Source organism: Electrona antarctica (assembly GCF_951216825.1).
Source record: "Electrona antarctica genome assembly, chromosome: 21".
Lineage (NCBI taxonomy): Eukaryota > Metazoa > Chordata > Actinopteri > Myctophiformes > Myctophidae > Electrona > Electrona antarctica.
Genome location: NC_136802.1, coordinates 36,490,050 through 36,504,349, shown reverse-complemented (window position 1 = coordinate 36,504,349; position 14,300 = coordinate 36,490,050). Strand labels below are relative to the sequence as shown.

At 41.1% G+C, this 14,300-nt stretch overlaps 3 protein-coding genes across 4 annotated transcripts in view; all 3 read right to left on the bottom strand.

The window, feature by feature from the left end:
- The window catches only part of LOC306914200 (netrin receptor UNC5D-like), a 594,918-nt gene that overhangs the window by 382,031 nt on the left and 198,587 nt on the right, over nucleotides 1–14,300 (bottom strand). The window lies entirely within an intron of this gene.
- LOC306914049 (uncharacterized protein) lies at nucleotides 1,667–4,299 on the bottom strand. Its single transcript, XM_079490936.1, has 9 exons — nucleotides 4,141–4,299; nucleotides 3,856–3,973; nucleotides 3,675–3,766; nucleotides 3,444–3,561; nucleotides 3,216–3,326; nucleotides 2,946–3,021; nucleotides 2,502–2,611; nucleotides 2,210–2,383; nucleotides 1,667–2,079 (listed from the first exon to the last, which is right to left on the bottom strand). Exons 1-9 carry the CDS (start codon nucleotides 4,270–4,272, stop codon nucleotides 1,850–1,852), a joined length of 1,161 nt encoding a protein of 386 aa, XP_079347062.1. The 5' UTR covers nucleotides 4,273–4,299; the 3' UTR covers nucleotides 1,667–1,849.
- LOC306913760 (uncharacterized protein) lies at nucleotides 4,897–6,728 on the bottom strand (the record flags this gene model as incomplete). Its single annotated transcript, XM_079490573.1, has 7 exons — nucleotides 6,636–6,728; nucleotides 6,413–6,542; nucleotides 6,188–6,262; nucleotides 5,719–6,102; nucleotides 5,513–5,614; nucleotides 5,186–5,418; nucleotides 4,897–5,100 (listed from the first exon to the last, which is right to left on the bottom strand). The coding sequence occupies exons 1-7, from the start codon at nucleotides 6,723–6,725 to the stop codon at nucleotides 4,897–4,899; spliced, it is 1,218 nt and encodes a 405-aa protein (XP_079346699.1). The 5' UTR covers nucleotides 6,726–6,728.

The following is a 14,300-nucleotide window of genomic DNA, read 5'->3' as shown; positions in this document are numbered from 1 at the left end:
CTCTACTGTACCCACTACTGTACTGGCACACCTGAAATCACCATATATACAGTTAATATGTGCGTGTGTGTTTGTGTGCATGTTAGGTTGCGCACAGGTGGTGAAAAAAACCCCATGCTGTTTTCATGCTCAGACGCACCCAGGCAGGCAGGCAGGCAGGCACCCACACACACTCACTTAAGGAAGTGGTTTGCACCACTAATGAGTTAAATTACTGTAATTTCGAGAATAAAAAAAAACTTGAATGAATTAATGAATTTTATGGCCAAAAACAGACAACTCAGCTATGTTGCAAAACAAGGAGTTTTCAGTACAATAAAACATTGAGAACCCATTGGAGAAGAACGCTATTAAGAACATCTAAAGTTACATCAATATTAAAAATGCAGATTACAAAAACACAGAAAATAGATGGACATATGGATGTTACTGTCGTCGCAAAAATAGCCGATCTACAAGCTCAAAACGTGACATTGTGACACGTTTTGAGCTTGTAGATCATCTATTTTTACTATAATTATTTGAATTGAAATCCTGAAAAGTAAAAGCTAATACATTGGACATGAAGACAATGTATTACTAGTCATTAAGCTACTAATTTATAGATTGAAGTATTTAGTAGGATTTCAAAGTCAAGAAATTACAAATAGGTTATTAAAAAGCAAGGCAGTTTTATTTGTATAGCACATTTCAACAAGGGAATTCAACATGCTTTACACAGATCAACAAGCAAAGGTAGTACTATTGATGCTCCAAATGAGTCAAGGATGCATTTTTCCCTGTATAATAGGCCTACAAATAGCCATCTCCTTTTTAAAAAGGTAAATAAATGTAATAGCTCTACAATAATGAAATTACGACCGATATCCGAGCTACGATTAATCACAGGGTCATATTTGCCGATACAGATTCTGACTGATTCCGATATTATACATAATACCACAATGGAAACAAGCCATGGCCCTATAGGGGCTTAGCCCAAAGCCTGTTAAGTATTCAATCAATAAATATACAGTGAGGACCTTTAGCTCACCTTCCATCCGAGAATGAACACAGAGCAGTATACACTCTCCTTTCTGCCTGCTTATGGTCCTGTGTCTGAAGTCTATGGTCTTGTTGTGATTATGTCCAGTTGTGTCCAATGTGTTTTTCTGTTGTTTATTTTTACATTATGCTGCTGTTTGTATTGTAGAGAGATTTGTATTGTAGAGACAGGCCTAAACATTCTCCCCCTCCTCCCCCCACACACACAGGAACAGTTGACATAATAATGTCAAAACTGTAATAATTTTGGAAATATTAAAATTTGAAATTGACATTATACTGAACGAATGCAACGGGAGCACGTCTGACCCAACACTGCAGCAAATCGCCAAAAACAGCAAGCATAAATGAAAACTGAACTGACATGTGTTGATCGGAGATCCATCTGCATCTATGAGGAAAAGGGGGTATATTCAAACGTTTTCGAAACCTTGCATGGTTTCCTCCGGCATCGGTGTATAAATGTGTGTGTGAATGTAATGCACAATCTATGTAAAGCACCTTGGATAAAGGCGCTATATATAAGTACCATTTTAAAAATGAGACAGCCAAAAAGTAAAATGACATTTACAACAGGTCTTTCTGGAAAAACCTTCAAACACCGCTTCATGTCATTGCGCTTGTGTGTAGTGTACACAGTCCGTTCAGCGCAGGACGTTCCTGAGCCGTGCGCACGTTAGGGGTGCCCCCAGTCAAACAATACCGTGAAAAAAAGCAAATAAAATAATCCACTCCAAAAGGAGAAAAAAAGCAAATAAAATAATCCACTGGTCAACCTTGTATACATCCCAGGCAATATGTAGTCTCATATCTCAGTGTCCTCCTCGTCGTCGTCATCGTCCGAGCTTTCTGGTTGACACTCTCTTTCCTCCTCCATCTCTGCCTCCTGTTCTTCCAACAGTTGGAGACTTGGCCCCAGAATGGCCTTGTAGGCTCTCCCTGCAATCTGCTGCTTGAGTTTAAGGTCCTCCAATCTTCTCTTGAGCAGACAGATTAGGCCCCTCGAACCCTCCTCGGTCAATACATTTGGAAAAGCTAGAATATATACACAAGAACATCAATGGAATTCAATTCAAACCACACATGTTAAAATGAACGGTAACGAAAAACCAACATGTCTCTCACTTGGACAATTTCATAAAAAGACAGATGGAGTTGTACTTACTTCCCGTCTGTGACAAGACAGTTCCCATCTGTGTTTGCACTTTTGCTACAGAGTCCTTTAAGAAGGCACAGTGTTGCATCATCTCCTTTACCAGAATCTGCTTTTCCTCTGCCAGTCGTGACAGAAGCATCACCTGGTCAAAAAGCTGTTTCTTGCAGAGGATGTTGACACCATCTGTGATATGACAACATTAATAATGAAAACATTGAATTATTAATTATAAATAAATACAAAAAGTCATCTCAAACGAGCTCACAAAGTCTAATAGAGATACCGGTATTATAATAAACACCTGTGTTCTGTTCCTGCCATGGCCATATCATGCTCTCCACAGCTTTGTTGGACAGTTTCTGCACAACAGTGCTTATATCCACAGGGGTTGCATCAGGTTGTTGGTTGTACCTATAATGTAAAATATTAATACCAGGCAGGGTGAAGTGTTGAGAATGAAGATTAAGCCAGAACAGCATACAGATCAACAAGCCTCCTGGCCTGTTCCCCAAACCCAATCTAATGTGCTATACTGTAAATACCTGGTCATAAAAGGATATATTCTAAAGATGAGACAAATACACTTCGCTGACAGAGTGATAGTAAGCATGGAGGACCACTGTGGTCTAGTCAGCAAGCTCTCTCACCAATGTGCCATTTCAGACTGGACTATTGAATGGAAGGCAGAGAAATACACCAATATATTTGGCAATCGATTTAGGATTCGAAAATATCTATTACATACCTCTGGACATCATCCAACAAGCGTTTCTTCTCCTGGCCAATCTTCTGGGTGATTTTCTGACGCCTTTTGTTGCGATCTGCAAAATAGTATTACAAAAAGCTGTGATTTGGGCTCTGTCCAGTAAATGAATGAAATGTATTATGTATAGTTATAGTTTTACAGGCAATGTAAGTTTTGCCCTCTTGATTAATTGGTTTGCAATTTAATTGCTGTGTAACGAACAAAACTGACATACTGCAAGAGCCAGCAAAATAATTTCACAATACATACCATTCTGTCTGTAGAGGTAGTGTTTCTTCTGACAGATGCTCACAAAAAGCGAGTCAATGGAGAGCTGCAAACAATGCATCTCTGATGACACAGAACTGGCTGCTGCACTTCCTAAGAAACAAAAAAGTGTTCACACAAGTTCTAAAAATGTACTCATTGTCAGCCGTCAGATTGATTCTTCCCCACACACATTGATGCGTGTTGTCCATGTGAGGACATTGTTCTTACCGGTACTGGCCCACTGCTTCACATCAATGACCCACTGTTGCAGCATGTCATCTGTGCACTTAAACTGTTCCTGCAGCTTCCCGAGTCCCTCCGTTACCTCCAAAGTCTTCTCGACAGTCTGCAAAATTGCAATACAGAACACTGTAATTTACAAATGTGTTCATGAAATAGCATTTGAAGTTGAATCATGATCAGAGTTACACATTACGTTTTTTTAACAAAAGAACATACCTTTTTGTATCTGGAAGACAAAGCGGAGTGTAGGCCAATGGCTTTACGGAGATTCCACCCCATGGCATGGACCGCAAGCATGTCAGTTCTTACTGTAACACAAATCCAAATAAGATTGTTGAAAATGTTTAGTGTACCTTTGCAGGCTAAAAGTAGCAGGGGGTTAAATAAGCTTACAAACCTGACTTCATCATATACTTGGTGGTCAGGGCACATCTGGACAGGAAACTGTTGACCTGCTCAACCTCTTCACCGAGAGTGGTCCCAACTCCCTCCTGGTTCCTCGCATTCCACTGGATCTATAGGAAGTATGAACAGTGTGGCCAGACGCATGGTCAATATTGATGCATAGCCATAGGTTACTATGGTTATATAGTTTGGGTCAGTTCAGACCATTGTTCTGTGGCTAACATTGCCATGCATTGTGACAATCTAATTTACATCATCAAGCAGTATGACGCATCACCTCGCATTTTGTAGTGTGTGCTTTAGCATGCATGACAGACAAGCACGGTTTCATGCTCAGAAGGGGTTGAAGATGGGCCAGGTTCTCCGACACCTTCGCCAGGTAAGGTACGTATCTGCAGGTCACATCCATGGCCAAGAATGTGGCACTCTTGTACTCTTGCTGGAGAAACATCGGGTAGGCAAAGATTTCTCCTCTGTATATATTCAGACCTTTGGAGGGGAGGGGTGATTAGGAGCATATTATTGTGCTTTAGATAATCATGATATCTTTTTGTATGTTCAATTTATCATCAATACTAATACTAACCTCTAAGAAGGAATCCGTGCCTACAAACGGCAACTTCAATGCCTTCTTCGTCCAACCTGTTGGCCTGCTTGGACGTCTCCCTAGCAGCTCTCCAGTGCGAATTCCCACACGTCGCTTTTCCCGCAGTCTACCAAAGCACATAGTTAGAATATACAGTATTAATAGTTAGACAATAGATAGCAGGGCTCAATACTGAAACATACAGTCAAGACTTTTTTTTGGCTGAGCCATGTTTCACTTGTTTAAAACTTACACTTGTTACAACTCCTCTGACCTCCTCAACAAAAGTTGACACCTCAGAGTCTTTTGCCAAGAACAAGCCATCAAAGAACCCTGGCTCTTCACTCCTACATACACACATTTTCAAAACAAGGTCACAAAGTAACAGTTATTACATTCAACAGCTGAAGTGTCATCTTAAATAAATAAAAAACATTACGATAGTGTTTATAGGAAAGACAAACTAACTGTTTTTTTTTGCTGGAACCTGTACAGTTTTCTGTTGCCATCAACTGAAACAGCCAGCATGTCCGGGGTGCAAGCAGGACAGACAAAGCGTTGTTCATCTCCGTGAAGCTGGTTCTCAACAGACTTGCAGTACATATACTGCAGAAAGCTTGTCTGAAAAGAACCTGCATTCACTTTGCCAGTCTGAAAAGATATAATAATTAATATGACTGCTACATAAATAAAATTAAATAAACTGGCTTAACGACATGACAAACTAATTACTCACTCTTCCAAACTGCTTTGTCCTCTGGTCCAACATGGTTGTGAAGGCTTGTCTAGACAACGCTGGAGCTGATGTCTTCATTGCCTCAAAGGAGTGGAAGACATCCTGGTGGAACAGTGTCTGGGCTTGCATGGTTCCAGGCCAGTAGCCACTTCTGACAAAGTCCCTGACCTCCGGAGACCACTGCTTAGAGCACTGTTTGCACGACAGCACTGGGAGGCGAAGATCATAGCGGCCTGAGAGTAAATGAGACATAGCAAGGAACTTAAGTAATGTCTATTAAACACATACGGTGTGTGCATCTACATAGATGAAGACTTAAATTCCTACCATTTATGGAAACCAGTATGATGGCTCTACCAGCTGAGACTGAAACATCAAACGTGTCACAGGTGCATATCTTTCCAGGATATGCTGTTGGCAGCAAACAATCTGAAGGGGCAAAGGACAATCAGGATGAAATGTTTGGGTTGTGTGAAGGTACTGGGATAACAGGTTATAATGAGCCAATGTTGTCTGTTAATTGAAAAAGAGACCTTGTTCACAGATGATGTATTTCCCATCACTGAGATTCACCGACTCTGTTGGGGGAATGTATTTATAATAACCACACATGGTGGTTTGCCTATTGTGCAGAGTGTGACGTTCATGTACCAAACGATCACACTCTGCACAAAACGACTCTGAAGGCATACATTCCCCACAACGGATGACAGCTTCTCTCAAGTGACAGTGTTGACACGTCCTCTCCACGATGTTCTCCGCTGACAACACGTTGTCCACATTGTGGTCTCTTGCCTGTTGCCAGCCTAGTTGGACATCTTTCTGCCTTTGACTCCAAGTGTGAGACTGTGTTGGCTGCTCTACACAATCATACGCAGTGTCCTGAAGAAGCTCTTCGAGCATCTGCCTATTAAAATCTTCAGGGAGAGAAACACAAGAAAAATAAAACATCACTGCCATAGTCTTCTTTGAGGAATTTATTTTAAGTACATTTATACTTACCAGGTTCTTGGTAACCGAGCCATGGTGTTGACACAGATGGTGTAGTGGACGTAGATGGTGTAGTGGATGTACCAACTGGAGAAACAGCAACCACATTAGACCAAATATGTTCAAACTCTTTGCCAGCATAAATCAAAACAATAACAGACACTATCAAATGATTACCCTATACATACTCCAACCACTTCAATCCATCAAAATCACTCTCCATAGATGGAGACTAACCATAAGATGAAGCCTTTCTCCTGCGTTTGCTGGTTTTTACACGAATCCCATCAGCATCCCTCATCGACCAGCTAACTTCAGGCTTCTGAGTTGTCGCTGTAGCTTGGCTGGTAGCTTGGCCTTTAGCTCTCTATACGGAGATGTCATGAAATGTAGAGAAATGGGCATCAACTAACTGGAGTTAAAATTATTTCACATGCATGTACAACGAGAATGTACTTACCTCCGTCTCAACAAACGCATCCGCAACCTCAGCAAGCGCTTCCAGTCTCTCCTTGGCGGACAATGGCTCGCTCTTTCTGCGTGTCGACATTTTACTGAAACAAAAATATTGGGAACAGTCAGCAACCAAACAGATATAAATACACAGACAAAACATGTTTGTTTTGTCCACTCCCTATGGAGCATTTATGGATATGGGCCTTAACAGGACCTTATTACCTACAAATGTCTGTACAGGGACCTAAATTGATAGCAGTCAGGAGGATGAGGCTAGTCATCGAGACAGAACTCCCTGGAAAAAAGCTTGTGCTGTGGTAACCAACACAAAGCTGGCATCAATCAGTAGGACATCACATTCTCAGAAGTTGAAGCCGTTTTAAAGGACCCACTTTTAGGCCAGTGCAACAGAGCATGCTTGCACTGGCCTTCCTTTTAGTCCCCTTCAGCCTATCCCAGTGTTGATTGTCAATTTAGTATAGGCCCTACCTGTGTGTGCCATCTGTTATCCCTGTGTCTATTTAAACCCCGCATTTGCATTGTATTCTTGTTGGTTTCTAGCTCCCTGGTGAGTGAGTCTGTCCTGTATCTGTATTCGGAAAGTCCTGTTATTTACCCGTTTTCCCATTTATGGAAGTTCCTGTGTTTTGTTAAGACATCCTTCTAAGTTTACTTGTTCTGCCTGCTGTCGCTTTTGGGTCCAACATACTCATTCGTAACAGATAAAGCCCTTTGAATGAAGGTGTGTGTGTGCGTGTGCGTGCGTTTTCCATATTTCTCCTTACCTTAATTCTCTTCCCTTCCCTTCCCTTCCCTTCCCTTCCCTTCTCTTCTCTTCTCTTCTCTTCTCTTCTCTTCTCTTCTCTTCTCTTCTCCTCCTCCTCTTCTTTTCTTCTCTTCTCTTCTCTTCTCTTCTCTTCTCTTCTCTTCTGTGAAAATGAACGGTAGATATATTCAGCAACCAAACAGATATAAATACACAGACAAAACATGTGAAATTTCTCTCGTTTGTTTTGTCCACTCCCTATGGAGCATTTATGGATATGGGCCTTAACAGGACCTTATTACCTACACATGTCTGTACAGGGACCTAAATTGATAGCAGTCAGGAGGATGAGGCTAGTCATCGAGACAGAACTCCCTGGAAAAAAGCTTGTGCTGTGGTAACCAACTCAAAGCTGGCATCAATCAGTAGGACATCCCAGACTTACCTCTGGAATCTGGACGTAGACAGATGCTGGTGTGGGAAGCACTAAGGAGATGGTCAGATGTCTGGAGAATTAGGATGACTGGAGACTCCAATGACGGGCTTGTCTGGAAGGAAGACACACAGACACAGAATTACCATACATAACTACTACACCATACTGTATTCCTAACTACTCCAGCACGTAAATGCAGAGCTAACCATGCTCATGAACACAGCAGAAAACAGCTTTTACCATGTATTTTTATACCTCTATTGCCAACTTTATTCTATTGTATTTGTTTTAATACAATGACTCTTTAGATTTACCATAAGCAATGTCAACATACGGTAATACACCACATGCATAGAAACCGTAATCGAGGATCATAGCCTATAGGTAAACCAAGAACGTATCAGTACAAAGGTTGAATATAGATAATAATAAAAGTACATTGAAACTATAACCCGGGGCCTATAAATCCTATAGAGCCATAAGAGCCATGGCCTAATACGCAAGCAGCACCGTATAGCCTACACTATTGATTGATTGAAATATATATTAACAGTTTGCAGAATTACAGTACATTTCGAGCACAAACTCAATACAAAGACTGTTAACTGTGAGTGGACGACCCAATTAAGCATTACACTTGTTTACAAGAGGGTTCATCAAAACATTTAGAGACGTACAAATAGACACTTCTATATAGTCAAAGAACAGAACAGGAATTCATCATAAGGGAGGTAAAAAGGGAATGCTAACAACAACAATAGCATGCTAACGAGCTCTGTAAATAGTAGTTAGTAGCTAGCTTAGCCTAATATTTAGACTCCCGTAGACGCATTCATCGATTCTGCTTGAAAACGAATATATTTAGAATACGAGTCTAAATCTTAGGCTAGCTAGCTACTAACTACTATTTACAGAGATCGTTAGCATGCTATTGTTGTTGTTAGCATTCCCTTTAACTATGGACCACTGCTAGCAGCTAACATGCTACTAACACTGAAAAAACATTTATACAGTTGTGATTTATAGCAACAAATCTTACCTTGGCTCGAATATTCACCTGTACAATAAACAGACTGGCTGGTAGTGGGTACTATAGGCTGTGGCTAGGCTAAGTAAGCAAAGTCTGAGGACAACCATTCACGACAACAAAAACAATGCAATGAATGTTATTATGCAAAAACATTAGGATTAGCCTGGCAGCAAAAACACTTCCGGTTCCGGTTCCGGTAAACATTTTTTTTTTAAATAAATACAATCCAGAGTGATTTACAGTAAGCAAGAACAACACCTGGTACATCTAATACATAGAAATAGTCATCAAACATCATCAGTAGCGATTAAAATATGATTTTATTGAGTATTGTTTAAAATATCGCAAACGTACGAGTCCAAATAGGTGATTATGCACGGGACCAGGGCACTTCCGGTCAAAAATAATATAAAAAATAATTATTCTTATTAATGAATATAATAATAACACTCCATAGCGATTTGCAGTAAGCAAGAACAACACCTGGGACATCAAATACATAGAAATAGTCATCAATAAATCATCAGTAGCGAGATTTGATATTGTTTAATATCGCAAACGAATCGACACGAGCAACGTATAGAAGTGAACGGGGAGGAAATATAGTAGATATACACGGATTGTCCTCGTGACGTCACCGACGAGAAACGTATAGAAGTGAACGGGGAGGAAATAAAGTAAATATACACGGAATGTCGGGGAATCTAGTGTCATATGCACGCATTTGCAGTGTGCCAATCCGTGCTATTTCACCGTATTTGGGGGAGACCGGGTTGACAATAGAAAGGATTTATATTAACCCTTAGAAGATGAAAGACGCCAATTGGCGTCTTCATCAGAATTCCGTAAATGATCAATGACGCCAATTGGCGTCTTCGCCGTTTTTGATTAATCTAAACATATTAATATGCTCCGAAGCGCTGTTTAAATTCCTGAGCTTATATTCCAACTACATTACCCAGAAAACCCGTGTCACGTGACACACGTGTACGTGTTGCCATTGGAAGCTGGTCCCACCCCCTGTAAACAGTGGGGGCAGAGGGAGTCTTCATAGTTTTCATTGTTTTGCCTGTTTGCCGTCTCGCCCGAGCGATTTTCTAGCAGAAAAAGTTGAAAGCAGTACTATTTATTTGAGCGAGTTTTGTGGTAGTAGTATTGATCCATACGCGTCCCAGTCGCCTTCTCCAGGCGGAGTAGCCCTGGTCCAGTGCTTACAGCGAGACTCGCTGCTCCCTCCCTCCTTTTTTCATTGTCTCCCCATCGTCGTCCGATGAGCTATACCGGGAAACCATTGAAGAAGACGATCAACCCGGAATGTTTTGAGGTAATCTTATTGTAGATCCTTCTATAGTGATCAGAAATCATAAGATGATCGCTACAAATAGATGCTTGGATAATTACTACTACTAGTCAGATCATGACGCCAGAATGACTCACCACGATGGCCCCCAGCCATTAGCCAGCACCAAAGGTGCTGGCTAATGGTGTCGATCGGTTGGTCAGTGCAGTACAAATGTATCGTAGCAGGCATGCACGCATGGCAGTACAAGTATTTTATATTGTAGCGTGCCTTATAGGCGATCTGATCTTTAGAGTAATGTTCGCTCCTTTTATTTACTGTCTACAAAGACGGAGAACAAACATGCATCGTTTACTGAAGCAACGCGTGGTTGTTGATGACCTTGCTACAAGGATCGGAGGGGGGACGGGGAGTGAAGCTAACAGTAGCGTATTATATAAGATCTGTATGACGTTTCATTGACGTCTGAGCTTGCATGATAATCGCATTCATTGAATATTGTATACTATCATGATTGTATATTGTTTAGTGTGTCTCCGTGTGATGATGATGATGATGACGATGATGTCAGATAGCCTACGTCCCCCCCTCCCCCAACTGGCTATTGGCCGGGCTGACTACAGCTAAATGTTTATTTTTATATATTTAGAACTGGCATCAGATGAGGAGGAGGAGGAGGATGATGATGATGAAGACGAAGAGTCAAGACTGCGATGGAGTTATCCGACACTGAACCGGATGCATTCATTCATTTCAGTTGTTGTTTTTTTTAAATTTAGCCTACACACACACACACACCGTCAAGAACAACTGGAATGCAGTGGTTTGGGGACACTGGGGAGTTTGGGGACAACTGTTTTGTATGTAGGCCTATTTATTTTCTGTAATATTTATTATAATTGTATTATGTTAGTAGTCATAAAAAATAAAAGACGCTTTTACAATGAGTTAGACCTGTCATGGCTATTTTGTTCACTATTCTGAGGTTTATGGTTTGACTAAGCGAGTTTCAACTGTGATTTACTCTGTAACGGTAGATGGTAAGAACCCAATTTTTTGTTATAATACAGTATACATTCAAGTCTATATTTTGATACATATCATGGGCACAAAGTCATATCAAAACAATGTCCTTGGATGTGTTTTTTTATCAAAACTGTTTCTTCACAACAGGTTTTTGAGATACATGCATGAATAGACAAGGTACTGGTAAGACTATGTAAACATGGTATATATCAAAATGTGCGTTAGAATGTCTAATTTTACCCCAAAAAAGAATTGAGTTTATATGATGTTCCATTTCAGAGCTAGGGGGACTTTTAGCTGGATAGGTCAGATTGATCATGACTGACCATGCTATTTATAGATGGCAAAATATCTACAGTGGTACATGTGAGAAACTTTTTATTTTATTTTAATTGAACTAGACAACTCACCCTTTAAAATGAGATATTGCATGGCTATGTACGCCCAGCAGAAAAAAAGTTATTTAGAAAATAAAACTTCAACCGGGCATAACTTTTTTTGTTGTCCTAGAAACACTACCCAGTGTAAATGCAGGCTCTTTTAAATGGCTTCCAACACAAAAACTAAACATTTTATCAACTCAGTTCATTTTTTTCCTGGAAGCAGACAAGCCAAGCTTTCTCTGAAGGTCTTTCGTTGTCACACATTCACAACAGAGAATTTTCAATAAATCATTCAAAAACGCCATTCTGCCATAGAGAAGTCTAAAAACTATATAGAAATCCATTAAACTCTCAAAGAGTTAAAGCTCTATTAATTTCCCAAAACATGTAAAAATTCATTACATTTAAATTCAAATCAATTTATTCTTTTACTGTAGGTTAGTATTATAGCTCTGCATCTCAAACAACCCAACTTATAGAATTCTGTAAGTAAACAAATGGTCTGCTCGCTGCTGGTTATTGTGGAATTGTTAATTACTAATCATAGGCTATAGTATAATTATTCTACCTCAAAGGTCAATTTGAGGTTTTGAGTATAGAGGGTTCAAGAGATTAAAATGTAATAGCCTATCGTTCATCAATTAATGTTACTAACATATAAATAGAAAAGAAACAAATAAACAAAAAAAATGTACAGGTCACACTGGTAGTGCTGTCAAACAAGTCTATGTCTAGTTTAATCTGCAACACAGTTTTATAATATGGAAAGTTGTTAAACGGTTGTAAACGACTTTAAACGCAAGCAGTACACCCGGCTGTGGCATTGTTGTTGTTGTACACGTGTGTGCAGACTGCAGAAGCTTTCTTTAATTACAAATTGATGATTGCGACGCAGATTCGCATGATTTGCGTCGGAGAATCAGCAAGAACAGCTGTGGAGTGCGGATCATTACCAGCACGCAGCGCTACAGTGAAAAGTCAACTGATCAACGGACAAAGCTCCTCGGACAGCTATTTTTTAAAGCTAAAGGTGGTGCTTCTCTTGTTTAATGTATGGGGCTCACTTCTGTTAGTCGCGGGTGCTCTTTAGAGTCTGTTGTATCACAGTCTCAACGTGTCTACTCTGCACCGTCGTACGGTAGCTTCTGTTCACTGACTGTGTGTGCACTGCAAGGCGCTGCGAGAGACCTTTTTTTTCTTCCTTTCTGATGGTGCGTTCAACGCGCATCGGAAACACAGAATAGGGTGAAATACAACATGAAAAAACCGGTGCAACCATGGATTTTACCTATGCAAGCACTCCGCGAACGATGCATCGAGATTTCACCCGTCAATTGTATCCGATACACAGTGAATGAACCGATGCACTCGCATCAACGACAACTCACACACGTCTTCGTCATATTTTAGTCAACCAAGAGAGCTGTTTAGCTCCTCAGCGTCAGTCTTGTCCTGAATCTTTTTTGTTTATTCCGTCAACGTCAGATATTCGTCCTGAAAAAAGGGCCGTTGACGTGGTCATTTGCGTTATCGTCATGCCTGACGAAAACAACACTGCCTCCTTGACGTTCCCCTCCTAGATAGAGAGAAGATGCAGCACATTTGGCGCACACAGCAGAGGCACATAAAGTGCATTCATGATATAGACAATGTACCCCTCTATACAGAGACTGGCACCACCACCAAGCTGGAAGTGGTTCTCACCAGGTACAGGTGTGCCAGGGGCTCCTCCCTGGCCTGGAGTCATTCCATCTCCACCTAAACAGGTTTATTCCAGGTGAGGATGGCTGGGACATATATGGCCAATAGGTATTTATTTAGTACTTCATATGTTATCCAATATTGTTAGTCGTGATAAACAAAGTCTTGATTCCGTATGCCCACTTTAGGTACAGGTCAACAGCCTGAACTACCAGCTGTTTTTGTTGGAAGGGCTGAATTGGTGGAACCAGGACCGGGGTGCTGCAGCACTGTCTGGCAAGCCACCTGTCCTCCTCAGCTACTCTGGAGACCTTGTTAATAATGTGAACACCAACAGCTTGAAAGTTCTGGGGCGGAAATATATCCCCTCTTTCCAACCCCCGCCTCAGTACACTAATACGTTAATGCAGTAATTATGAAAAACTGAAGTAGTTTATCCAAGTGCATGCATACATCCTTATCTGATTTCTCTCATTGCCCTCCTGTCCAGTCATACAGGAGGGCAGACAACTAAAGATGTCGATGTTGATTCAGAAGAGACCAACCAGCTCTTGGAAGAACATGTTGAGGAGGAACAGAACGGAGGCTTCGTAGACCAGGCCCCAGATCCAGATCGTACCACTGTAACACTATGGCGACTTATTCCCTTGGACCCATGCCTGACAAGTAAGAGCTAGAACGGCATAAAATCAAATGTTTGAATGTCTGTCTTACTTACACCACTAGTGTAAATGTTAACATGTTTGTATTCCCAGCCTGTGGCCACCTCCACACATCCTGTGGGCCCTGCTGCCTCCTGCCAGCTCCACCGCTGTCCCTGATGCCTCCTGCCAGCCTTCCGCCAGCTCCATTCACACAGCTAGACAACTCGTAAGGGCAAAATTATGTTTGAATATCTTTCTTAACCCACTAGTGTACGAATGTCTGTGGCCTCATGCCACCCTTATGCCACCTCTACCCATCCTGCGGGCCCTGCGGTCTCCTGCCAGCTCCATTCAGCCTGCCTCAGAGGTGCCAAAGACCAAAG

Coding starts and splice junctions, on each gene's coding strand:
- LOC306914049 (XM_079490936.1), bottom strand. CDS start 4,272: ATGGATGTGACCTGCAGATACGTACCTTACCTGGCGAAGGTGTCGGAG. Junction 3,767..3,855: donor CAAGTATATGATGAAGTCAG/GTTTGTAAGCTT, acceptor TTTGTGTTACAG/TAAGAACTGACATGCTTGCG. Junction 3,562..3,674: donor TGTCTTCCAGATACAAAAAG/GTATGTTCTTTT, acceptor GCAATTTTGCAG/ACTGTCGAGAAGACTTTGGA.